At 51.6% G+C, this 26,194-nt stretch overlaps 1 protein-coding gene across 1 annotated transcript; it reads left to right on the top strand.

Moving 5' to 3' along the window:
* Positions 1-21: 21 nt before the first annotated feature.
* On the top strand, positions 22-21,902 carry HADHA (hydroxyacyl-CoA dehydrogenase trifunctional multienzyme complex subunit alpha). The gene is made up of 20 exons (XM_077291855.1): positions 22-214; positions 4,840-4,881; positions 11,064-11,134; positions 11,568-11,701; positions 11,798-11,936; positions 12,919-13,038; positions 13,112-13,214; positions 13,329-13,451; positions 14,486-14,604; positions 14,693-14,749; positions 15,098-15,207; positions 15,584-15,718; positions 17,117-17,288; positions 18,262-18,348; positions 19,787-19,927; positions 20,066-20,134; positions 20,214-20,409; positions 20,583-20,697; positions 21,080-21,225; positions 21,473-21,902. Exons 1-20 carry the CDS (start codon positions 163-165, stop codon positions 21,616-21,618), a joined length of 2,277 nt encoding a protein of 758 aa, XP_077147970.1. The 5' UTR covers positions 22-162; the 3' UTR covers positions 21,619-21,902.
* Positions 21,903-26,194: the final 4,292 nt, after the last annotated feature.

Genomic DNA, 26,194 nt, shown 5'->3' with positions numbered 1-26,194 from the left:
CGCGGCTCCCGCCATCCGTTATCGCCTCGTTACGCGGGTTGATCGCTCCGGCTGCCGGCTTCTATCAGGCACTTTGCGTCAGGCAGTGCGGCGGACACCCCGGCCGCTGATAGGAGGACGCCCGGCGGCAGCTCGCGGCCCCTCAGTGTCACCCAGGACAACATGGCGGCTGTGAGGAGCGTGGGAGCGCTGGCCCGGCTGGGCGTGAGCACAGGTACGGGGGGTACTGCGGGCACAGGGGACGGCGGCGGGCGGGATAGAGGCGCCATGACCGCTGTCCTCAGTGTGCAGCCGCCGGCAGAGCTCTCACATAGCATCAGTCCTGTCACCCGACTACGCCTGGCCCGACTACACAGCCTTCCTTCTGCCCTGCAGTCACCATTGCCCCATCACTGGGGGCATCTGATACAGCCGGGTGTGGGGATGCATTGCTCTGCAGGAGGGCTGTGTACACTGCTCCACATAGGCCCCTCCATGGCGCCCCCTGCAGACAATGCTGGGAAGGTGGCATCCATGTGCTCCCTATGACAACTCTTCCTGTCGCGTCCTGTCCAGCATTGCCATAGGGACACATGGTTTCATCCCTCACTGACGCTGGGATCTGAGGAGATGACCAGAAGTGTTGTCATAAGATCTGTGCGTGTTAGAACTGATAGAATTAGAGGTGATTTGTGTCCTAGATGGTTTTCCTGAGGGCAGCATCATGTCGGGGCAGAGAACTTGATTCCAGACATGTTGCTTGCTGGGCTATGTGCTGCAGTTTCAAGACAATCCAGTGTTTTATCAGCAGGAGATTATCACTGCAGGACTAGGTGTCCCATGCCTCCTGGCCCAACCACATCTCCAGCACTGATAGTGTACATTGGAAGCAGCCAATCAGTGTAATGGGGGCGGGGTTAAACAGCTCAGTATTCTGAGCTCTGCAGCAGAGAAAACTGATTCCATCACAATGGCTGCACCCAGAAACCTACAGTGGGTAAGGAAAGTCTTCAGACCCTTTGCTCAGACACTCATATTTAAGTCCCATGCTGTCCCATTTCCTTGTGATCCTCCTTGAGATGGTTCTCCTCCTTCATTGGAGTCTATGTAAGACCTCACAGTTCATGTCAGACCAAATGAGAATCATGAGGTCAAAGGAACTGGCCAAGGAGCTCAGAGACAGAATTGTGGCAAGGCACAGATCTGACCAAGGTTCCAACAGAATGTCTGCAGTACTCAAGGTTCCTAGAGCAGAGTCCTCAATAATCCTTAAATGGAAGAAGTTTGGGACCACCAGAAGTCTTCCTAGACCTGGTGTCCAGCCAAACTGAGCAATCGTGGGAGAAGAGCCTTGGTGAGAGGTGAAGAAGAACCTCAAGATCACTGTGGCTGAGCTCCAGAGATACAGTAGGGAGATGGGAGAAAGTTCCACAAAGTCAACTATCACTGCAGCCTCCACCCGTCAGGCCTTTATGGCAGAGTGGCCCGATGGAAGCCTCTCCTCAGTGCAAGACATATGAAAGCCGCATGGAGTTTGCTAAAAAACACATGAAGGACTCCGAGACTATGAAAAATAAGATTCTCTGGTCTGATGAGATGAAGATAGACCTTTTTGGTGATAATTCTAAGCGATATGTGCAGAGAAAACCAGGCACTGCTCATCACCTGCCCAATACAATCCCAACAGTGAAACATGGTGGAGGCAGCATCATGCTATGGGGGTGTTTTTCAGCTGCAGGGACAAGATGACTGACCCTAAGCACACAGCTAAAATAACAAAGGAGCGGCTTCAGGACATCTGTGACCATTCTTGGCCGACCCAGCCACAGCCCTGACCTAAACCCAACTGAGCATCTCTGGAGAGACCTGAAAATGGCGTCCACCAACGTTCACCATCCAACCTGACGGAACTGGAGAGGATCTGCAAGGAGGAATGGCCGAGGATCCCCAAATCCAGGGGTGAAAAGCTTGTTGCATCATTTCCAAGAAGACTCATGGCTGCACTAGCTCAAAAGGGGCTTCTACTCAATACTGAGCAAAGGGGCTGAAGACTTATGACCATGGGATATTTCAGTTTTTCTTTTTTAATAAATTTGCAAATATTTCAACATTTGTTTTTTTCTGTCAAGATGAGGTGCAGAGTGTACATTAATGAGGAAAAAATAAAGTTTATAGAATTTACCAAATGGCTGCAAAGAAACAAAGAATGAAAAATTTACATTGGTCTGAATACTTAATGTACACACTGTAAGTGCACATGTCTGGAATCAGCGTCTCTGCCCTGACATCATGCTGCTGTCTGATTCCACAAGCTGCTGGCAGATTCCAGGTAATCCAGTTTATGGCAGTGTTAGCAGCATCTCCTGACCGGCTGACTACAACTCCCATCATCTGGACCAAGCAGAGGATCAGATCTGTTACTTCTCTGGTGACCTGATGGGGGTAGTGTCCTCTTCTCTCCTCTTCTGTAACCTTGGTACATGGTCAGTGACAGGAGCTGTGCTGCCCCCTGCAGGCAACTATTAAGAACTATAATCACTTCCCTTTCTGAGAACATTTATTACTTTCCTGCACTTTCCTCACTGGCCTAAAACTATAGTACAGAATCATAGACGAAGAATCTCCAGCTCAGGACCACTGAGCCCCAACCCCCCCATGTTGTGTGACCACTGAGCCCCAACCCCTCCATGTTGTGTGACCACTGAGCCCCTCTGTACTCTGCCCCTGCCTTCTCCTTAGCTTCTGTAGTGCCGGTGCAGTGAGTGTGTGCTGATGTTTGCCTGCAGGGGGCGTTCTCCTGGCGCTGAGGCCGGCGTCTGCTCCTGTATGTAGGGGAAAGGTCCTGCTTCTCACGTGGCGTGCCCCTCCTGCCTCCCCAGTGTTATCGGCTTTGCTGTGCCCTCCAGGGCATAGTGCAGCTGTGTGCGTCACGTGCTGTGTGACAGCGGGCAGAGTACAGCCGGGACTGGGGGCAGCACACCAGAGATCTACAAGCTCCCTGCCATCTGAGGAGGTGCGCCCCTGCTGGAGGTGATGGCTGCTTCTTGTATCTGTCTCATAGACCTGATATACGGCCTATAATCAGCTGATGATGGGGACTGACCGGGGCATAGATCAGGGAGCGGTGATTGCACTGAGCGCGGAGGGTGATGGGGACTGACCGGGGCATAGATCAGGGAGCGGTGACTGCACCGAGCGCGGAGGGTGATGGGGACTGACCGAGGCATAGATCAGGGAGCGGGGACTACACCGAGCGCGGAGGATGATGGGGACTGACCGGGGCATAGATCAGGTAGCGGTGACTGCACCGAGCGCGGAGGATGATGGGGACTGACCAGGGCATAGATCAGGGAGCGGTGACTGCACCGAGCGCGGAGGATGATGGGGACTGACCGGGGCATAGATCAGGTAGCGGTGACTGCACCGAGCGCGGAGGATGATGGGGACTGACCAGGGCATAGATCAGGGAGCGGTGACTGCACCGAGCGCGGAGGGTGATGGGGACTGACCGAGGCATAGATCAGGGAGCGGGGACTACACCGAGCGCGGAGGATGATGGGGACTGACCGGGGCATAGATCAGGTAGCGGTGACTGCACCGAGCGCGGAGGATGATGGGGACTGACCAGGGCATAGATCAGGGAGCGGTGACTGCACCGAGCGCGGAGGATGATGGGGACTGACCAGGGCATAGATCAGGGGGCGGTGACTGTACCGAGCGTGGAGGGTGATGGGGACTGACCAGGGCATAGATCAGAGAGCGGTGACTACACCGAGCGCGGAGGATGATGGGGACTGACCGGGGCATAGATCAGAGAGCGGTGACTACACCGAGCGCGGAGGGTGATGGGGACTGACCGGGGCATAGATCAGAGAGCGGTGACTACACCAAGCGCGGAGGATGATGGGGACTGACCGGGGCATAGATCAGAGAGCGGTGACTACACCGAGCGCGGAGGGTGATGGGGTCTGACCGAGGCATAGATCAGGGAGCGGGGACTACACCGAGCGCGGAGGATGATGGGGACTGACCAGGGCATAGATCAGGGAGCGGTGACTGCACCGAGCGCGGAGGATGATGGGGACTGACCAGGGCATAGATCAGGGAGCGGTGACTGCACCGAGCGCGGAGGATGATGGGGACTGACCAGGGCATAGATCAGGGAGCGGTGACTGCACCGAGCGCGGAGGATGATGGGGACTGACCAGGGCATAGATCAGAGAGCGGTGACTGCACCGAGCGCGGAGGGTGATGGGGACTGACCAGGGCATAGATCAGGGGGCGGTGACTGCACCGAGCGCGGAGGGTGATGGGGACTGACCAGGGCATAGATCAGAGAGCGGTGACTGCACCGAGCGCGGAGGGTGATGGGGACTGACCGGGGCATAGATTAGGGAGCGGTGACTGCACCGAGCGCGGAGGATGATGGGGACTGACCGGGGCATAGATCAGAGAGCGGTGACTGCACTGAGCGCGGAGGATGATGGGGACTGACCGGGGCATAGATCAGGGGGCGGTGACTGCACCGAGCGCGGAGGATGATGGGGACTGACCAGGGCATAGATCAGAGAGCGGTGACTGCACCGAGCGCGGAGGGTGATGGGGACTGACCAGGGCATAGATCAGGGGGCGGTGACTGCACCGAGCGCGGAGGGTGATGGGGACTGACCGGGGCATAGATTAGGGAGCGGTGACTGCACCGAGCGCGGAGGATGATGGGGACTGACCGGGGCATAGATCAGAGAGCGGTGACTGCACTGAGCGCGGAGGATGATGGGGACTGACCGGGGCATAGATCAGGGGGCGGTGACTGCACCAAGCGCGGAGGAGAAGCTTCTATAACATCTTTCTGTATTGCAGGTTTCACATCCAGATCTTTCTCCATGTCCTCCGCCGTGCTGTGTAAGTAACGTCGCCTGTCAGAGCGCAGCTCCGGCTCCCACATTATTCCGCATCGCCATACAGATCCGGAGATCCGAGCCTTCATACTCACTGCTGCATTTGTCTTTACCAAGGGTGCGGTGCTCACAGGATAACACAGCAGTGCAGCCTAGAGACATGCCCCTTTAGTAAAAAGTGCTCCAAAGTTTACATACCCCGGCAGAATTTTTGTTTTCTTGGCCTTTTTTCAGAGAATATGAATGATAACACCAAACCTTTTTCTCCACTCATGGTTAGTGGTTGGGTGAAGCCATTTATTGTCAAACTACTGTGTTTTCTTTTTATAAATCATAATGACAACCCAAAACATCCAAATGACCCTGATCAGAAGTTCACACACCCCATTTCTTAATACCGTATATTGCCCCCTCTAACATCAGTGACAGCTTGTAGTCTTTTGTGGTAGTTGTGGATCAGGTTCTTTATGTTCTCAGATGGTAAAGCTGCCCACTCTTCTTGGCAATAAGCCTCCAGTTCCTGTAAATTCCTGGGCTGTCTAGCAAGAACTGTGTGCTTGAGATCTCCCCAAAGTGGCTCAATGATACTGAGGTCAGGAGACTGAGATGGCCACTCCAGAACCTTCACTTTGTTCTGCTGCAGCCAATGACAGGTCGACTTGGCCTTGTGTTTTGGATCGTTGTCATGTTGGAACGTCCAAGTACGGCCCATGTGCAGCTTCTGGGCTGATGAGTGCAAATGTGCCTTCAGTATTTACTGATAACTTGCTGCATTCATCTTTCCTTCAACTTTGACAAAGTTTCCTGTGCCTTTGTAGCTCACACATCCCTGAAACATCAGCGATCCACCTCCATGCTTTACAGTAGGAATGGTGTTCCTTTCATCATAGGTCTTGTTGACCTTTCTCCAAATGTAACATTTATGGTTGTGGCCAAAAAGTTCAGTTTTGGTCTCATCACTCCAAATTACCTTGTTCCTTTAGTTTTGAGGCTTGTCTCTGTGCTGTTTTGTGTATTGTAGGAGAGATACTTTGTGGCATTTGCGCATTAATGGCTTTCTTCTGGCGACTCGACCATGCAGCCCATTTTTCTTCAAGTGCCTCCTTATTGTGCATCTTGAAACAGCCACACCGCTAGTTTTCAGAGAGTCCTGTATTTCAGCTGATCTTATTTGTGGGTGGTTCTTTGCATCCCGAACATTTTTCCTGGCAGTTGTGGACGACATTTTTGTTGCTCTACCTGACCGTGGTTTTGTTTTTACAGAGCCCCTGATTTTATTTTCCATTTATTAATCAGTGTGAACGCTGCTGACTGGCATTATCAATTTTGTTTCCCTTTCCTGTTTTATACAGATAAACATTTAAAAAGAGAAAATAAATAGTAGTTTGACAATAAATGGCTTCTCCCAACCACTAACCATGAGTAGAGGAAAGGTTTTGGTGTTATCATTGATATTCTCTGATAAAAGGCCAAGAAAGCAAAAATTCTGCCGGGGTGTGTAAACTTTTGAGCACAACTGTATGTATGTACACAGTGACTGCACCAGCAGAATAGTGAGTGCCGCTCTGGGGTATAATGCAGGATGTAACTCAGGATCAGTAATGTATGTACACAGTGACTGCACCAGCAGAATAGTGAGTGCAGCTCTGGAGAATAATACAGGATGTAACTCAGGATCAGTAATGTAATGTATGTACACAGTGACTGCACCAGCAGAATAGTGAGTGCAGCTCTGGAGTATAATACAGGATGTAACTCAGGATCAGTAATGTAATGTATGTACACAGTGACTGCGCCAGCAGAATAGTGAGTGCAGCTCTGGGGTATAATACAGGATGTAACTCAGGATCAGTAATGTAATGTATGTACACAGTGACTGCACCAGCAGAATAGTGAGTGCAGCTCTGGAGTATAATACAGGAGGTAACTCAGGATCAGTAATGTAATGTATGTACACAGTGACTGCACCAGCAGAATAGTGAGTGCAGCTCTGGGGTATAATACAGGATGTAACTCAGGATCAGTAATGTAATGTATGTACACAGTGACTGCACCAGCAGAATAGTGAGTGCAGCTCTGGGGTATAATACAGGATGTAACTCAGGATCAGTAATGTAATGTATGTACACAGTGACTGCACCAGCAGAATAGTGAGTGCAGCTCTGGGGTATAATACAGGATGTAACTCAGGATCAGTAATGTAATGTATGTACACAGTGACTGCACCAGCAGAATAGTGAGTGCAGCTCTGGGGTATAATACAGGATGTAACTCAGGATCAGTAATGTAATGTACGTACACAGTGACTGCACCAGCAGAATAGTGAGTGCAGCTCTGTGGTATAATACAGGATGTAACTCAGGATCAATAATGTAATGTATGTACACAGTGACTGCACCAGCAGAATAGTGAGTGCAGCTCTGGGGTATAATACAGGATGTAACTCAGGATCAGTAATGTAATGTATGTACACAGTGACTGCACCAGCAGAATAGTGAGTGCAGCTCTGGGGTATAATACAGGATGTAACTCAGGATCAGTAATGTAATGTATGTACACAGTGACTGCACCAGCAGAATAGTGAGTGCAGCTCTGGAGTATAATACAGGATGTAACTCAGGATTAGTAATGTATGTACACAGTGACTGCACCAGCAGAATAGTGAGTGCAGCTCTGGAGTATAATACAGGATGTAACTCAGGATCAGTAATGTATGTACACAGTGACTGCACCAGCAGAATAGTGAGCGCAGCTCTGGGGTATAATATAGGATGTAACTCCGGATCAGTAATGTAATGTATGTACACAGTGACTGCACCAGCAGAATAGTGAGTGCAGCTCTGGAGTATAATACAGGATGTAACTCAGGATCAATAATGTAATGTATGTACACAGTGACTGCACCAGCAGAATAGTGAGTGCAGCTCTGGGGTATAATACAGGATGTAACTCAGGATCAGTAATGTAATGTATGTACACAGTGACTGCACCAGCAGAATAGTGAGTGCAGCTCTGGGGTATAATACAGGATGTAACTCAGGATCAGTAATGTAATGTATGTACACAGTGACTGCACCAGCAGAATAGTGAGTGCAGCTCTGGGGTATAATACAGGATGTAACTCAGGATCAGTAATGTAATGTATGTACACAGTGACTGCACCAGCAGAATAGTGAGTGCAGCTCTGGAGTATAATACAGGAGGTAACTCAGGATCAGTAATGTAATGTATGTACACAGTGACTGCACCAGCAGAATAGTGAGTGCAGCTCTGGGGTATAATACAGGATGTAACTCAGGATCAGTAATGTGATGTATGTACACAGTGACTGCACCAGCAGAATAGTGAGTGCAGCTCTGTGGTATAATACAGGATGTAACTCAGGATCAGTAATGTGATGTATGTACACAGTGACTGCACCAGCAGAATAGTGAGTGCAGCTCTGGAGTATAATACAGGATGTAACTCAGGATCATAATGTAATGTATGTACACAGTGACTGCACCAGCAGAATAGTGAGTACAGCTCTGGAGTATAATACAGGATGTAACTCAGGATCAGTAATGTAATGTATGTACACAGTGACTGCACCAGCAGAATAGTGAGTGCAGCTCTGGGGTATAATACAGGATGTAACTCAGGATCAGTAATGTAATGTATGTACACAGTGACTGCACCAGCAGAATAGTGAGTGCAGCTCTGGGGTATAATACAGGATGTAACTCAGGATCAGTAATGTAATGTATGTACACAGTGACTGCACCAGCAGAATAGTGAGTGCAGCTCTGGGGTATAATACAGTATGTAACTCAGGATCAGTAATGTAATGTATGTACACAGTGACTGCACCAGCAGAATAGTGAGTGCAGCTCTTGGGTATAATACAGGGTGTAACTCAGGATCAGTAATGTAATGTGTGTTCACAGTGACTGCACCAGCAGAATAGTGAGTGCAGCTCTGGAGTATAATACAGGAGGTAACTCAGGATCAGTAATGTAATGTATGTACACAGTGACTGCGCCAGCAGAATAGTGAGTGCAGCTCTGGGGTATAATACAGGAGGTAACTCAGGATCAGTAATGTATGTACACAGTGACTGCACCAGCAGAATAGTGAGTGCAGCTCTGGGGTATAATACAGGATGTAACTCAGGATCAGTAATGTAATGTGTGTACACAGTGACTGCACCAGCAGAATAGTGAGTGCAGCTCTGGGGTATAATACAGGAGGTAACTCAGGATCAGTAATGTAATGTATGTACACAGTGACTGCACCAGCAGGATAGTGAGCGCAGCTCTGGAGTATAATACAGGATGTAACTCAGGATCAGAAATGTAATGTATGTACACAGTGACTGCACCAGCAGAATAGGGAGTGCAGCTCTGGGGTATAATACAGGATGTAACTCAGGATCAGTAATGTAATGTATGTACACAGTGACTGCACCAGCAGAATAGTGAGTGCAGCTCTGGAGTATAATACAGGATGTAACTCAGGATTAGTAATGTATGTACACAGTGACTGCACCAGCAGAATAGTGAGTGCAGCTCTGGGGTATAATACAGGAGGTAACTCAGGATCAGTAATGTAATGTATGTACACAGTGACTGCGCCAGCAGAATAGTGAGTGCAGCTCTGGGGTATAATACAGGAGGTAACTCAGGATCAGTAATGTAATGTATGTACACAGTGACTGCACCAGCAGAATAGTGAGTGCAGCTCTGGGGTATAATACAGGATGTAACTCAGGATCAGTAATGTAATGTGTGTACACAGTGACTGCACCAGCAGAATAGTGAGTGCAGCTCTGGGGTATAATACAGGATGTAACTCAGGATCAGTAATGTAATGTGTGTACACAGTGACTGCACCAGCAGAATAGTGAGTGCAGCTCTGGGGTATAATACAGGAGGTAACTCAGGATCAGTAATGTAATGTATGTATACAGTGACTGCACCAGCAGGATAGTGAGTGCAGCTCTGGAGTATAATACAGGATGTAACTCAGGATCAGTAATGTATGTACACAGTGACTGCACCAGCAGAATAGTGAGTGCAGCTCTGGAGTATAATACAGGATGTAACTCAGGATCAGTACTGTAATGTATGTACACAGTGACTGCACCAGCAGAATAGTGAGTGCAGCTCTGGGGTATAATACAGGATGTAACTCAGGATCAGTAATGTAATGTATGTACACAGTGACTGCACCAGCAGAATAGTGAGTGCAGCTCTGGGGTATAATACAGGATGTAACTCAGGATCAGTAATGTAATGTATATACACAGTGACTGCACCAGCAGAATAGTGAATGCAGCTCTGGGGTATAAAACAGGATGTAACTCAGGATCAGTAATGTAATGTATGTACAAGTGACTGCACCAGCAGAATAGTGAATGCAGCTCTGGAGTATAATACAGGAGGTAACTCAGGATCAGTAATGTAATGTATGTACACAGTGACTGCACCAGCAGAATAGTGAATGCAGCTCTGGAGTATAATACAGGAGGTAACTCAGGATCAGTAATGTAACGTATGTACACAGTGACTGCACCAGCAGAATAGTGAGTGCAGCTCTGGAGTATAATACAGGATATAACTCAGGATCAGTAATGTATGTAGACAGTGACTGCACCAGCAGAATAGTGAGTGCAGCTCTGGGATATAATACAGGATGTAACTCAGGATCAGTAATGTAATGTATGTACACAGTGACTGCACCAGCAGAATAGTGAGTGCAGCTCTGCAGTATAATACAGGATGTAACTCCGGATCAGTAATGTAATGTATGTACACAGTGACTGCACCAGCAGAATAGTGAGTGCAGCTCTGGGGTATAATACAGGATGTAACTCAGGATCAGTAATGTAATGTATGTACACAGTGACTGCACCAGCAGAATAGTGAGTGCAGCTCTGGGGTATAATACAGGATGTAACTCAGGATCAGTAATGTAATGTATGTACACAGTGACTGCACCAGCAGGATAGTGAGCGCAGCTCTGGGTTGTAATGGAACATGTTGGTTACCTGCTGTATTGATCGGTTGTGATACTGGCAGTTGGACCCCCACATGTCTACTATTTGTGCATGTAAAGCGCCATGGAATAAATGGCGATATAATAATAATATTTTGTGGTTTTACGATCAGTCTTACTGTTCCAGATTTCATCTTTTTCTCTTTGCAGCGAGGACTCACGTGAACTACGAGGTGAAGAAAGATGTCGCCGTTGTCCGATTCAACACCCCAAACTCTAAGGTTCGTTCCTAGTTCTCTCCAGAACAAATGATGTACCTGGGAGTACACCCTGCTCGGGGCTCATGCCGCGGTCACCGGACCTCCCTGCTCGGGCCTTGTGAACTTATGCCGCGGTCACCGGACCTCCCTGCTCGGGGCTCATGCCGCGGTCACCGGACCTCCCTGCTCGGGGCTCATGCCGCGGTCACCGGACCTCCCTGCTCGGGGCTCATGCCGCGGTCACCGGACCTCCCTGCTCGGGGCTCATGCCGCGGTCACCGGACCTCCCTGCTCGGGGCTCATGCCGCGGTCACCGGACCTCCCTGCTCGGGGCTCATGCCGCGGTCACCGGACCTCCCTGCTCGGGGCTCATGCCGCGGTCACCGGACCTCCCTGCTCGGGGCGTGTGTACTTGTCCCGCGGTCACCGGACCTCTCACCTCTGCCCCCTACAGGTGAACACGTTGTCCCGGCAGCTGCAGAGCGAGTTCGGCGATGTGATGAACGAGATTTGGGCAAATGACGCGGTGAAGAGCGCCGTCCTCATCTCCGCCAAACCCGGCTGCTTCATCGCCGGCGCCGACATCAAGTGAGTGATGCCGTGCAATAACCCGGGCGTTTAACCCCTTCCTCTTTCTGGTTCGTGCGGTCTGAGCAGCTCAGACATGACTCTTCTCTCCCCCAGCATGATCGAGGCGTGTACGACGCCCCAGGAGGTGACGCTGCTCTCACAGTCCGGACAGAAGATGTTCGAGAAACTGGAGAAGTCCCCGAAACCCATCGTGGCTGCAATCAATGGCTCCTGCCTGGGCGGAGGGCTGGAGGTGTGTGCCTGGGGAGGGAAGCGGCTAGAGGTGTGTGCCTAGGGTAGGGAGGGGGCCTGGAGGTGCGTGCCTGGGGAGGGAGGGGGCTGGAGGTGCGTGGCTGGGGAGGGAGGGGGCTGGAGGTGCGTGGCTGGGGAGTGAGGGGGCTGGAGGTGCGTGGCTGGGGAGTGAGGGGGCTGGAGGTGCGTGGCTGGGGAGTGAGGGGGCTGGAGGTGCGTGGCTGGGGAGTGAGGGGGCTGGAGGTGCGTGCCTGGGGAGTGAGGGGGCTGGAGGTGCGTGCCTGGGGAGTGAGGGGGCTGGAGGTGCGTGCCTGGGGAGTGAGGGGGCTGGAGGTGCGTGCCTGGGGAGTGAGGGGGCTGGAGGTGCGTGCCTGGGGAGTGAGGGGGCTGGAGGTGCGTGCCTGGGGAGGGAGGGGGCTGGAGGTGCGGGCCTGGGGAGGGAGGGGGCTGGAGGTGCGCGCCTGGGGAGGGAGGGGGCTGGAGGTGCGCGCCTGGGGAGGGAGGGGGCTGGAGGTGCGCGCCTGGGGAGGGAGGGGGCTGGAGGTGCGCGCCTGGGGAGGGAGGGGGCTGGAGGTGCGCGCCTGGAGAGGGAGGGGGATGGAGGTGCGTGCCTTGGGCATTGGAGGGAGGGGGCTGGAGGTGCACGCCTGGGGAGGGAGGGGGCTGGAGGTGCGCGCCTGGAGAGGGAGGGGGATAGGGGGCTGGAGGTGCGTGCCTTGGAGAGAGGGGGCTGGAGGTGCGTGCCTGGGGAGGGAGGGGGCTGGAGGTGCGTGCCTGGGGAGGGAGGGGGCTGGAGGTGCGTGCCTGGGGAGTGAGGGGGCTGGAGGTGCGTGCCTGGGGAGTGAGGGGGCTGGAGGCGCGTGCCTGGGGAGTGAGGGGGCTGGAGGCGCTTGGTGTAGGGAGGGGGCCGGAGCTATGGTACCCAGTTGTGGCGGGTTTAATGACGGCAAGCAGAGATTTCACGCGTCATGTCCCGTGTCCAGGTGGCCATCGCCTGCCAGTATCGTGTGGCTACGAAGGATAAGAAGACTGTCCTGGCGACCCCGGAGGTGCTGTTGGGTCTGCTGCCCGGGGCAGGGGGCACACAGAGGCTCCCTAAGATGGTGAGTGGCCCCTGGTGAGACCCCCATGTGCTCCGCTCATGGGTCCAGTTCTCATCTCTTCTTTTCCCTGCAGTTGGGTCTTCCATCTTCTTTTGATATGATGCTGACCGGCAAGAACATCCGTGCTGACCGGGCCAAGAAGATGGGTCTGGTGGACCAGCTGGTGGACCCCCTGGGTGAGGGCCGCGGAGCCGTTAGTTGCCCCTTTCTTATTTCCGTAACCCGGATCCTGATAAGACGCAGGGAATGAGGAAGCTGACGGACGAGCTGAATGTCTTCTGTACCGACAGGTCCCGGCCTGAAGAGCCCTGAGGAGCGAACCATGGAGTATCTGGAGGAGGTGGCCGTCGGCTACGCCCGAGACATCGCCGACAAGAAGATCTCCCTGAAGAAGCCGAAGGGGCTGATAGCAAGTAGGTGTCTCCGCCGCTTTATGTGTTGTGTTGTCTTGTCTTCTGTACATGCCACTTCCCTAAGGCGATCGCGGTGCTTCCATTGCTTTCCATGGGAGCCTGATGAAAGCCGGCTATGTACAGCTGTAGCACTGGCACTACCGGGGCACGGCCGGCTATGTACAGCTGTAGCACTGGCATTACCGGGGCACGGCCGGCTATGTACAGTTTAGCACTGGCACTACTGGGGCACAGCCGGCTATGTACAGCTGTAGCACTGCCACTACAGGGGTACGGCCGGCTATGTACAGCTGTAGCACTGGCATTACCGGGGCACGGCCGGCTATGTACAGTTTAGCACTGGCACTACCGGGGCACGGCCGGCTATGTACAGCTGCAGCACTGGCACTACCGGGGCACGGCCGGCTATGTACAGCTGCAGCACTGGCACTACCGGGGCACAGCCGGCTATGTACAGTTTAGCACTGGCACTACCGGGGCACGGCCGGCTATGTACAGCTGTTACACTGGCACTACAGGGGCACGGCCGGCTATGTACAGTTTAGCACTGGCACTACAGGGGCACGGCCGGCTATGTACAGTTTAGCACTGGCACTACAGGGGCACGGCCGGCTATGTACAACTGTAGCACTGGCACTACAGATAAGTGATCGCTGTGGGTCTGACTGCTTGATCCACCAGAGTTTACGTTGCTGGCCCTCTCTCCAGTCATGGTGGATGCCAGAAATGGCGGTGCGCTGAGCTCTGCTTTATCCTGCAGTCCCATGGACCATGAATGGTGCTGATGCTGAGCGCACACATCCAAGCTGGTTCTCAGCATCTCTGGGGGTCTCTGCAGTTGTGCCTCTAGTGATCAGCACATTATCCCCCACGCTGTATATAAGGAGTCACTTGCAATCTTTGGGGGACCCCTTTATAGGACTATTCTAGTACATTGGTGCTTTGCCGCCGGGTGGGATCCGGGGACCGCGTCTCCTTCACACTGAGAATGGTGTGACTCGCTCCTCACCCCGTCGCCTTCCTTACTCTTCCAGAGATCACAGATTACGTCATGTCCGTCCCATTCGTAAGACAACAAGTGTATAAGATGGTGGAGAAGAAAGTGATGAAACAGACGAAGGGCTTGTATCCAGCCCCCTTGAAAATCATTGAGGTACTGGGGCGTCCTTACCAGTTATACAGGGGAGCGGCCGCACTGGGGGTCCCATCGCATGACTTGTTCTCCCGATGTCTCCTCGCAGGTGGTGAAGGCCGGCATGGAGCAGGGCTCGGAGGCCGGATACCTGGCGGAGTCTCAGGTGTGTCTGTGTATCGTGGAGTCTCCCGGGGCACCACCTAGTGGCATCATTGTGCTATTGCATCACTTGGTGCAGGAGGAATTTAAAGCCTAAAATACTATAAACCTCTGTATCACAAGATTAGTGGCAGCGTGGATGGGCGCGCGTCGTGCAGCGTGGATGGGCGCGCGTCGTGCAGCGTGGATGGGCGCGCGTCGTGCAGCGTGGATGGGCGCGCGTCGTGCAGCGTGGATGGGCGCGCGTCTTGCAGCGTGGATGGGCGCGCGTCGTGCAGCGGGGATGGACCACCTGCCCCCGTGATCTGTATCTTATCCTTACCTGCATGTCTCTGACTCCTCTTCCTGGCAGAGGTTTGGTGAACTGGGCATGACCAGCGAGTCCCGGGCGCTCATCGGCCTCTACCACGGCCAGGTCCAGTGCAAGAAGAACAAGTTTGGGACTCCGCAGAGAGAGGTCAAGTGAGTGGATCTCTGCAATCTGTTGTGTGTCTTGAAGGGATCTTGAGATCAGGTTTATGGGGTGGACCGGGCCGGGTAACCCCTGTGCTCTCTGCAGGATTTTATGACTCTTCCAGGAGCGTCATGGGCGGCTATTACACTTACTATTTTTATTGGTGCGCTGTTCCTTTAAGACCACATCCTGAGATCTGTATACTGTATTGAGGCCATAAGTGATCCTCTGTAGCGCCCGCACATACTGTAGCGCTGCACTCCCAGGGTGTCGTACATGGCTGGTGGCTCATACATGGAGGCACAGAGGGGTCTGTAACGCCTCACCCCAAACCCTCTGTTATCTGCCCCCAGCTCTTCATTCCCCCGGCTCTTTTTCTTGCAGGACCCTGGCGATCCTCGGCGCCGGGCTGATGGGGGCCGGAATTGCACAGGTCTCGGTGGATAAAGGTCTTAAGACGATCCTGAAAGACACGACGGTGGAAGGTCTGGGCCGAGGACAGCAGCAGGTGTTCAAAGGGTGAGGACACGGCTGATTGCTGTCAGTGAAGGCGGCGTCCTGATTCTCACTGTCATGATGAACTACACGTCCCATTAGCTACAGCGCAACTAGTGCTGCAAAAACAGCGTAAAAGCGCGGCCTAATCTCACTACTGATACTGCAGGTAAAATGTACTAAACCAGACACAACGGTTAAGGTACCTTCACACGAAGCGACGCTGCAGCGATAGCGACAACGATGTCGATCGCTGCAGCATCGCTGTTTGGTCGCTGGAGAGCTGTCACACAGACCGCTCTCCAGCGATCAACTATGCCGAGGTCCCCTGGTAACCAGGGTAAACATCGGGTAACTAAGCGCAGGGCCGCGCTTAGTAACCCGATGTTTACCCTGGTTACCAGCGTAAAATCTAAAAAAAAACAAACAGCACATACTTACATTCACGTCCCCCTGCGTCCACTTCCTGACTGACTGAGCGCCGTACAGTGAGAGCAGAGCGGTGACGTCACCGCTGTGCTGCTTTCACTTTCACTTTGCGGCGCTGAGTCAGAGGAGGAAGCAGACTGCAGGGGACGCAATGTGAGTATGTGCTGTTTGTTTTTTTTACATTTTACGCTAGTAACCAGGGTAAACATCGGGTAACTAAGCGCGGCCCTGCGCTTAGTAACCCGATGTTTACCCTGGTTACCAGTGTAAAATATCGCTGGTATCGTTGCTTTTGCTTTCAAACACAACGATACACAGCGATCGGACGACCAAATAAAGTTCTGGACTTTATTCAGCGACCAGCGACATCACAGCAGGATCCTGATCGCTGCTGCGTGTCAAACGAAACGATATCGCTAGCGAGGACGCTGCAACGTCACGGATTGCTAGCGATATCGTTATAATGTCGTTTCGTGTGAAGGTACCTTAAGAGAACAGATGTCTGACATTCATGTGTACAGCTGGAACATGGGCACTACAGCGGCACAGCCGGCTATGTACAGCTGTAGCACTGGCCCTACAACGGCACGGCCGGCTATGTACAGCTGTAGCACTGGCCCTACAACGGCACGGCCGGCTATGTACAGCTGTAGCACTGGCCCTACAACGGCACGGCCGGCTATGTACAGCTGTAGCACTGGCCCTACAACGGCACGGCCGGCTATGTACAGCTGTAGCACTGGCACTACAGGGGCACGGCCGGCTATGTACAGCTGTAGCACTGGCACTACAGGGGCACGGCCGGCTATGTACAGCTGTAGCACTGGCACTACAGGGGCACGGCCGGCTATGTGCAGCTGTAGCACTGGCACTACCGGGGCACAGCCGGCCATGTACAGCTGTAGTACTGGCACTACCGGGGCACGGCCGGCTACGCGCAACTGTGAAACGTAGATTTGATATCCATCCTCTGACTTCTCTTTTCTCCCGCAGCCTGAATGACAAGGTAAAGAAGAAGAGTGTGACCTCATTTGAGCGGGACAGCATCATGAGTAACCTGACCGGTCAGCTGGATTACGCAGGGTTTGGGGGCAGTGACATGGTGATAGAGGCAGTGTTTGAGGACCTGAAGATTAAACACAAAGTCCTGCAGGAGGTGGAAGCCGTAAGTACCTGCTCCCATACTGTGCATAACACGGACACAACTCTGCTCATTCTGTAAAAAAATATTCTATCTCAAAAATCGCAGCCACAGAGGTCGCGCTGAATCACCCCGCTGTTACTTATGTCACAAACTGCTCTATGCTGCCCCCTATCTTCAGGATAATTAGACGGTTGGCCGACTATTAACAGAGGAGACCGGGACTACTGCCAATAATCTTCCTGAGCACTGAACACAGATCATAATTCACCATGTCCTTTTATCAGCACCTAAGTTACACCCACACACCTCACAACAGGGCTGGTCATGGGATGTGGATTCAGTTTTTGGAAATTGATATTCCTAACATTTACAATACTTTCATTCCTGACGACCGCAGAAGTTCAAGATCGCTGCCATGTTTTTATCAGGATTTTACCTTCTCATAGATCGCTAACAGCTATGCCACGTTTCCTAGCTGGCTACTACTGATTTGGGGCTTATAGACAGGTGTCACCGTTATGAAAAAATATGCATATTCTTCCTCTATTTAGTCCTGCAATCAAAGATTTATGTCCCGTCAATATCTGATTAATACAAACCCCAATATTCATAACTTTCCATCGGAAACCTAAAGCCTGGGGAAGTTCTTTCATCATAGCGGCTGGAGAGGAGCCTACTACTCCTCCTCTACTCAGATAAGCACCAAACTTCATATCCGTTCCCACAGTAGATGTTCTGCCTTAATTGTTTGTTCACCACAGGCTATCCTGGCCTAAATGGGATTTTTAATTATTTTGTCACTTCTCAGACATATGTAACCTCCTCACTTTGCCTATGTTATCTATGTAATTCTCCTGCAAGGCGAGTTCGCTCTTGTCCCTCTAGAGCGATTCTGTGTGAAAGGAGGGGGGTGAATGTCCCTTTCCTGGAAAGGTCTTGGGGGAATTAAAAAAAAAAAAAAATGACAATGACTGATACAGCTCTGCTCTTCCAGGTCATCCCTCCACACTGTGTATTTGCCAGTAACACGTCTGCACTCCCAATCTCTCAGATTGCTGCTGTCAGTAAGAGACCAGACAAGGTAAGCAATGATGATTTTTTTTTTTTTTTTTGCATGTTTGGTGGTCACATTGAGTATCTCCAAGCTTCATCTCCACCCGTTCATTAAATTTTAGCCCCCAGAGTCAAACGGCTATGTGCAGGAGCTATACAGACTCTACAGCTTCACAGCCGGCTATGTGCAGGAGTTGTACAGACTCTACTGCTGCACAGCTGGCTTTGTGCCGGAGTTATATGGGTTCTACAGCTGCACATCCGGCTTTGTGCAGGAGTTGTATAGACTCTCCAGCTGTACAGCCGGCTATGTGCAGGAGTTGTATGGACTGTACAGCCGGCTTTGTGCAGGAGTTGTATAGACTCTACAGCTGCACAGCCGGCTATGTGCAGGAGTTGTATGGGTTCTACAGCTGCATAGCCGGCTATGTGCAGGAGTTGTATGGACTCTACAGCTATACAGCCAGCTATGTGCAGGAGTTGTATAGACTCTACAGCTATACAGCCGGCTATGTACAGGAGCTATACAGACTCTACAGCTGCACAGCCAGCTATGTGCAGGAGTTGTATGGACTCTACAGCTATACAGCCGGCTATCTGCAGGAGTTGTATGGACTCTACAGCTGCACAGCCGGCTATGTGCAGGAATTGTATAGACTCTACAGCTGTACAGCCGGCTATGTGCAGGAGTTGTATAGACTCTACAGCTGCACAGCCGGCTATGTGCAGGAGTTGTATAGACTCTACAGCTGTACAGCCGGCTATGTGCAGGAGTTGTATAGACTCTACAGCTGCACAGCCGGCTATGTGCAGGAGTTGTATGGACTCTACAGCTGTACAGCCGGCTATGTGCAGGAGTTGTATAGACTCTACAGCTATACAGCCGGCTATCTGCAGGAGTTGTATGGACTCTACAGCTGCACAGCCGGCTATGTGCAGGAGTTGTATAGACTCTACAGCTGTACAGCCGGCTATGTGCAGGAGTTGTATAGACTCTACAGCTGCACAGCCGGCTATGTGCAGGAGTTGTATAGACTCTACAGCTGTACAGCCGGCTATGTGCAGGAGTTGTATAGACTCTACAGCTGCACAGCCGGCTATGTGCAGGAGTTGTATGGACTCTACAGCTGTACAGCCGGCTATGTGCAGGAGTTGTATGGACTCTACAGCTGCACAGCCGGCTATGTGCAGGAGTTGTATAGACTCTACAGCTGTACAGCCGGCTATGTGCAGGAGTTGTATAGACTCTACAGCTGCACAGACTCTACAGCTGCACAGCCGGCTATGTGCAGGAGTTGTGTAGACTTTACAGCTGTACAGCCGGCTATGTGCAGGAGTTGTACAGATTTGTTCTCCAGACAGTAGATCTCCACCTATATCTAAAGTACAACTCCCAGGATGCAATTATAGACTGAGTGTGTTACTGGTATTGGACAGCTTGTATAACTCCTATCCTCTCCTTCCAGGTCGTAGGAATGCACTACTTCTCTCCTGTGGATAAGATGCAGCTGTTGGAAATCATCACCACAGATAAGACGTCTCCGGACACGGCGGCCTCGGCCGTAGCCGTTGGGCTCAAGCAGGGGAAGGTCATCATTGTGGTGAAGGTAAGGTTCCCTGGAATGTGGTCGGATTTGAGATCGGCCAACAGGTGTAAGCTCCAGGCGCCTACAACCGTGCAGTAACCCTCTACCTCCCCATGGTGTAATAGTGCGGTGACGGGGCTCCTGTCTCTCCTCTTACAGGACGGGCCTGGATTTTACACCACCCGGTGCTTGGCTCCTATGATGGCGGAGGTTGTGCGCGTCCTGCAGGTAAGTGACCTCACCGCACCTACTTGGATATCACCTGTGGGGTATGCACCTGATCAGTGGGGTCTCTACTCGGTTTTAGGAAGGTGTAGCTCCCAAGAAGCTGGATGCCCTCACCACTGGCTTTGGGTTCCCAGTGGGCGCCTCCACTCTGGCTGACGAGGTGGGCATTGACGTGGCGGCCCATGTGGCCGAGGACCTGGGCAAGGCTTTCGGGGAGAGGTTCGGAGGAGGCAACGTTGACTTCCTGAAGGCAATGGTGCAGAAGGGATTTTTGGGTGAGTGACTGGTCAGGGAACACACAGTGCCTATGTGGACACTCGGTTATCCATCCGACTGTTGCTCCCTGTTATCAGCCATTTCTTTTTCGGAAGAGGCTGATTGGGCCCCTGCATATTTAGGAGATCTGCCTCTGCTTGAAATGTGCTCGTTTTCTTCTTTTTTCTTTCAGGACGTAAATCTGGGAAGGGTTTCTACGTGTACCAGCCGGGGCAGAAGGAAAGAACTGTGAACTCCGGAGCCGAGGAGATCCTGGAGAAATACAAGCTTCAGGCCAGACCTGATGTGTAAGTGCTCTGTAGATCCAGGAGCGTCCATCGCCCGTCCTCGGAGATCCGCACTGACACATTGGGATAAGCTCTGCACACACAAACGTTTTCATTCACTGACTGCAAGCATGGATCTTAAAAATGAAAAATTGATGTTGTGTAGGGGGAAAAAAAACAAATTGACATGTTTACTTGTGGCTCATATTGCGGGCCGTGTGATGGCTACTATCGGCATTTTGGTCAGGGCCAGTAATGCCACAAGCAGTCATTATCCCATACCCCACTGGTTGCGTTCAATGCTGGAAATGGCGCCTCAAAGTGGAATTTCAGGGTGATATGTCAGATGTTTGTGTACTTGTGTCAAGGCGTGTCACATAACTTGCTCGTTTTGGGTACGCAGCTCCTCTGATGAAGACGTCCAGATGCGTCTGGTCACCCGTTTTGTGAATGAAGCCGTCCTGTGCCTGCAGGAGGGGATCCTCAGTAATCCGGTGGAGGGCGACATCGGAGCAGTGTTTGGGCTCGGCTTCCCGCCGTGTCTTGGAGGTGAGTGGATCGCCCACGAGTCGATGGCTCCTGACAAGATCTCAAAGTTGCCAAACTAATGACAGAACGTCGCAGAGCAGCAATGAATATCCAGCACTGTTCTGCTCTTCATCTGTCGGATTCCTCCATGGCTTTTGTTCACCTATATACATTTTTTTTTTTTTTTTTTAAAGTTATGTTGCGTCCACCTCCCAGGCTTTTCTGCGGTTTCTCACTCACTGACGCCGCTCCTCTCCTCGTCTCGTAGGTCCCTTCAGATACACCGACGCTTTTGGGGCAAATCGCATTGTGGAGAAGATGAGGAAGTACGAGAGTGTGTACGGGAGCCCCTTCACCCCCTGCCAGCTGCTGCTGGACCACGCCAAGGACCCCAGCAAGAAGTTCCACCACTAGTCCCCGCCACCCCGGCAGTGGCCGCGCCCCGGTGTCTGAGCACCGTGAGACGGGAGAATGTACGGAGGAGCAGCGGCGGTCTGTATCGCCTCGCGTGCCTTAGATCTACATTGGCCCGGAGTTCCCGCCATGTCGACGCTTTCCTGAAGAGTTTAATTTTTTGCACTTAACGCTCAGAGACTTTTTAACTCTTTAATGTCCCCTGTGGACGAGCAGACAGCGCTGCAGCAGCGCAACAATTCCTCCACGGCACATGGATGTCATCAATAAACTGTTTTCAGAGATCGGAGTCGCAGCCATGTAGTTCTTCATAGAGTGTGTGTGTGTGTGTGTGTATACACTTGGGGGGGTGTAGGGGGGTCACACGTGATATGAACATAAGGCTTCATCTGTTTGGGGGATCACAGTAACTTTCCACTAATGCGGACAGATCGCTGCAGCCTCTACCTTGCCTCCAGTCCTGTGGCAGCCGGCGATCACTTACATCTCACCACCTGGATGTATAATCTCATATTCTTAGATGCATGTGTTCTTACCATACTGTGTTCTTACCATACTGCGTCCTCGTATATCACTTTCCCAGGTAAGTGACGCAGCGCGCCGTCCACACGATGGCACACGGGATTCATCACACCAGGCCGTAGTGGTCCAGTGTGCCGTGGATCCAGTTTGATGCCCATTATAGGGACTTCCTCTAGTGCACATGGGGTCAGTATGGGCTTTCTAACTGTGCTGTGACTAGAGCCCCGAGCTCTGACCTGACCCCTTACAGTTGCAAAACTGACTCTGCATGCCCTGACCCTTTTTTTTTTTTTGCCTGTTGCCGCTCTGTGAGCCCAGACCCTTTCCTGTTGCTGCTCTGTGCGCCCTGACCCTTTTTTTGCCTGTTGCCACTCTGTGAGCCCTGACCCTTTCCTGTTGCTGCTCTGCGCCCTGACCCTTTTTTTGCCTGTTGCCGCTCTGTGAGCCCTGACCCTTTCCTGTTGCTGCTCTGCGCCCTGACCCTTTTTTTGCCTGTTGCCGCTCTGCGCCCTGACCCTTTTTTTGCCTGTTGCCGCTCTGTGAGCCCTGACCCTTTTTTTGCCTGTTGCCGCTCTGTGAGCCCTGACCCTTTTTTTGCCTGTTACTGCTCCGTGAGCCCGGACCTGTTGCTGCTCTGCGCGCCCTGACCCTTTTTTTGCCTATTGCCGCTCTGTGTGCCCGGACCCTTTCCTGCCGTCGCTCTGCGCACCATGACCCTTTTTCTTTTGCCTGTCTCTGCGCGCCCTGACCCTTTCCTGCCGCCGCTCTGCGCGCCCTGACCTCTATTATAGCAGCAGTACGATTACACTGGTCAACAGCATTTTTGGTGCCAAAGATATGTCATCGAATTTAGGGTATTTTTGGGGTGCTGATTCTGAATATGCTATCAGTTTTGCCAGATTGGCTCAAGTTTTTGAGATTTTTGGTATCTTATTTATAGCACTTGTTGGTAAATGCGACGCATTATCTCATTAATTTCTTTGGATTAGTACTTGAACTGAGCAGTTCTCAATATAGTTTTGTGTTAATTAGTGTTCTAAAAGTTTGTTCATAGCTTGATTTTTGCACTAACTTTATGTTGTTGTCTGTTTTCCAGTGAAAAGCATGAACTCATCAAGAAGAAGTTGTCTTAACGATCCAGACTCATTCTGTTACATTTGTGGTGAATACACACTGCCAAAACATAGAAGAAACATAACAGACTTCGTAAAAAAAGTGCATTTTGCCTATTTTGGGGTTATGCTTGGGGACCAAGACAAGTTTTGGGCACCACACATAGTGTGCAAAGCATGTATCGAATTATTACCAAAATGGAGCAAAGGACAAAGAAAAAGCTTCAAATTTGGTGTTCCAATGGTGTGGAGAGAGCCAAAAAATCATCATGATGACTGTTATTTATGGTAAACACAGGTTCAGGCACATCTTCACAATGAGGGACAGGCCTTCTTGCAGATTCCATGTTACTCCCATTTTCGTTTCTTATGCTTATTGAATCCTTGCACTTGCACTGCACAGAAATAACAGTCATCATGATGATTTTTTGGCTCTCTCCACACCATTGGAACACCAAATTTGAAGCTTTTTCTTTGTCCTTTGCTCCATTTTCGTAATAATTCGATACATGCTTTGCACACTATGTGTGGTGCCCAAAACTTGTCTTGGTCCCCAAGCATAACCCCAAAATAGGCAAAATACACTTTTCCCGTCTCCCATGACAGCACACCTGAGAGAGGGATCCGCCCAGTCAGGACAGGAAACCTACTGAAATAAAAGGGCGGTACCTCTCCCTCGGTTCAGTTGGGTTTCCTGTCCTGATGGGAACCCCTTGTGCTGAAGAACGGCGGTTCGATTTTATTAATAGAAGATCTTCTTACCCGCTCCTGTCCCGGCACTGGAAGCACAGGCAGGGCGCCTGTATGTCGGCCTTCAGGAAGCGGTAGCGCCGTTCGCAGATCCCATAGGGCTCTTGCGCACGTGCGGGCGTCGGTCCGGCACAGTCCGGACTCCTGGGGCCGGTCTCTGTCCGCCACGCCGCTCTCTCCCCCTCAGCTGGGCCACTTCCGGGTGCGCGGCTGACGTTTCGCGCAAGGTACGCTGGGAGTGGGCGTGCCCGCGTGACGTCAGACCGGCGCGCCGGATCCAAGATGGCGGCGCCCATGCAAAGAACGCCGGTAACGCCACAGGCTACCCGGCGGTATCCAGGGGGAGGAAAAAGAGCGCAACGGTCACCGGAAGAGGTGGGAGCACGAGTACCCTTTATTAAGGGAGAAATAACGCTGGAACAACGCTCATTTCCATGCAGCTATCCAGACATGGAGGATCGTATGGAACTCCAGCAGCAGCAGCAGCCTTTACAGCAGCAGCAGCAGCAGCGTGAGCCCCTTTCAAGTGATACGCCTGCTCACCAGCGTACCAAAAAAGATAGCCGCTCGAGTGCAAGGAGTGGCAAACGCCCTGGTCGGTCGTCTCAGGATTCTACCCCCAGGAGAATCGTCCAACGTGCTCCTAGTCCGCCTCAGATTCCGGTACCGTTTGTGGTCAGCGGGTGGTGAGTGATCTACGTGAATGTCACCCTGGTGGTAATAGGCTACATTTTCTGTTTACTTGGCAGGCGCCGAGGAAGGCTAGCTCCAAGACCAGGAATAAGGAATGTGCCCTCTGTAGAGCTCCGTTGGCAGTCCAGTGGCAAAAAAGTCTTTGCATAGAGCGTCGGAGGTTTCTCATTCTGAAGAGGAATATCAGGAGGATCCGTTGTCTCCCTGCTCCTCCGCCTCTAAGTCCCCTGGCTCTTCCTCAGACAGTGATATTGGGGGGCGTCCATGCTTTCTTACCGAGAACATGGACAAACTGGTTAAAGCCGTTAGAACTTCTATGGGCCTAAAAGACGAGAAAACAACCAAATCCCTGGAGGACATTATGTTCGGAGGGTTGGAGGAAAAAAGAAAACGTACGTTTCCCGTTAACTCCAAAATAAAAGCCCTTATTGAAAAGGAATGGAAAAAGCCGGAAAAATCGGGTAATCTGCCCTCGGCTTCTAAAAGACGTTACCCCTTTGAGGAAAAAGATTCAGAGACTTGGGATAAAGTACCTAAGATAGATGGCGCAGTAGCAAAATCCTCTAAAAAACTATCCCTTCCTTTAGAGGACTCTGGGGTATTAAGGGACCCCTTAGATAAAAAGGCGGACGGTTTCTTAAGACACACCTGGGAAGCAACCGCAGGCGCACTGAAACCGGCAATTGCAGGAACCTGTGTGTCTCGTTCCCTTATTGTCTGGTTACAGCAAATAGAGGAGCAGTTGACATCTAAAGCCCCAAGAGACGAAATTTTATCTAATGTGACTATGGCTAAAGGGGCAGCCGCCTTTATAGCAGATTCATCAGCAGATTCCGTAAGGCTGGCGGCCAGAGCTGCAGGTTTATCCAATGCAGCTAGGCGTGCTCTCTGGTTAAAGGGGTGCCCGGGAGACCTGCCCTCAAAAAATAGACTCTGTTCTATACCATGTGATGGCCATTTCCTCTTCGGTAAAAAGTTGGAGGACATTCTGGAAAAAGCCGGTGACAGGAAAAAAGGTTTTCCTCGCTTTCCAGTGGACTTTAGAAGGCCTTATTTTCGGAGGGGCAAATTTAGTAGGGGCCGCCCCCCGGGAGACAGAAGGGGCTGGGACTCCAGAGACAAAAGGGGATCTGGATATATGTTTAAAGGTCCCTCAACTTCAACTAAAAAGCCCTCCCAATGACGCCAGGCCAGTAGGGGGGAGGCTTTCATCTTTTTTCCCAGCATGGGTAAACATCTCCCCCTCTCATTGGGCTCTGATGGTGGTCAAAGACGGCCTAAAAATAGATTTTGTTTATCCACCGCGACGGACTTTTATTTCAACACCCCAAAGAAAAACCCCGGAAGAGCAGCTAGCCTTGGAAACAGAGGTACTAGAGCTGGTTTCAAAACGTGTTCTGGTAGAAGTCCCGTGGGAGGAACAGGGAAAAGGTTTTTATTCCCCTCTTTTTTTGATAAAAAAACCAGACGGGTCTTTAAGAACTATCGTCAATCTAAAA

This window comes from Ranitomeya variabilis, chromosome 2, assembly GCF_051348905.1.
Source record: "Ranitomeya variabilis isolate aRanVar5 chromosome 2, aRanVar5.hap1, whole genome shotgun sequence".
Lineage (NCBI taxonomy): Eukaryota > Metazoa > Chordata > Amphibia > Anura > Dendrobatidae > Ranitomeya > Ranitomeya variabilis.
This window is presented reverse-complemented; position numbering and strand designations above follow the sequence as displayed.

What these genes read in the sequence shown, in the direction of transcription:
- HADHA (XM_077291855.1), top strand. Translation starts at nt 163, where the DNA reads ATGGCGGCTGTGAGGAGCGTGGGAGCGCTGGCCCGGCTGGGCGTGAGC. An exon ending in GATACCTGGCGGAGTCTCAG is followed by an intron (nt 14,750 to 15,097) that starts GTGTGTCTGTGT and finishes TCTTCCTGGCAG; the next exon opens with AGGTTTGGTGAACTGGGCAT. An exon ending in TCAGTAAGAGACCAGACAAG is followed by an intron (nt 18,349 to 19,786) that starts GTAAGCAATGAT and finishes CTCTCCTTCCAG; the next exon opens with GTCGTAGGAATGCACTACTT.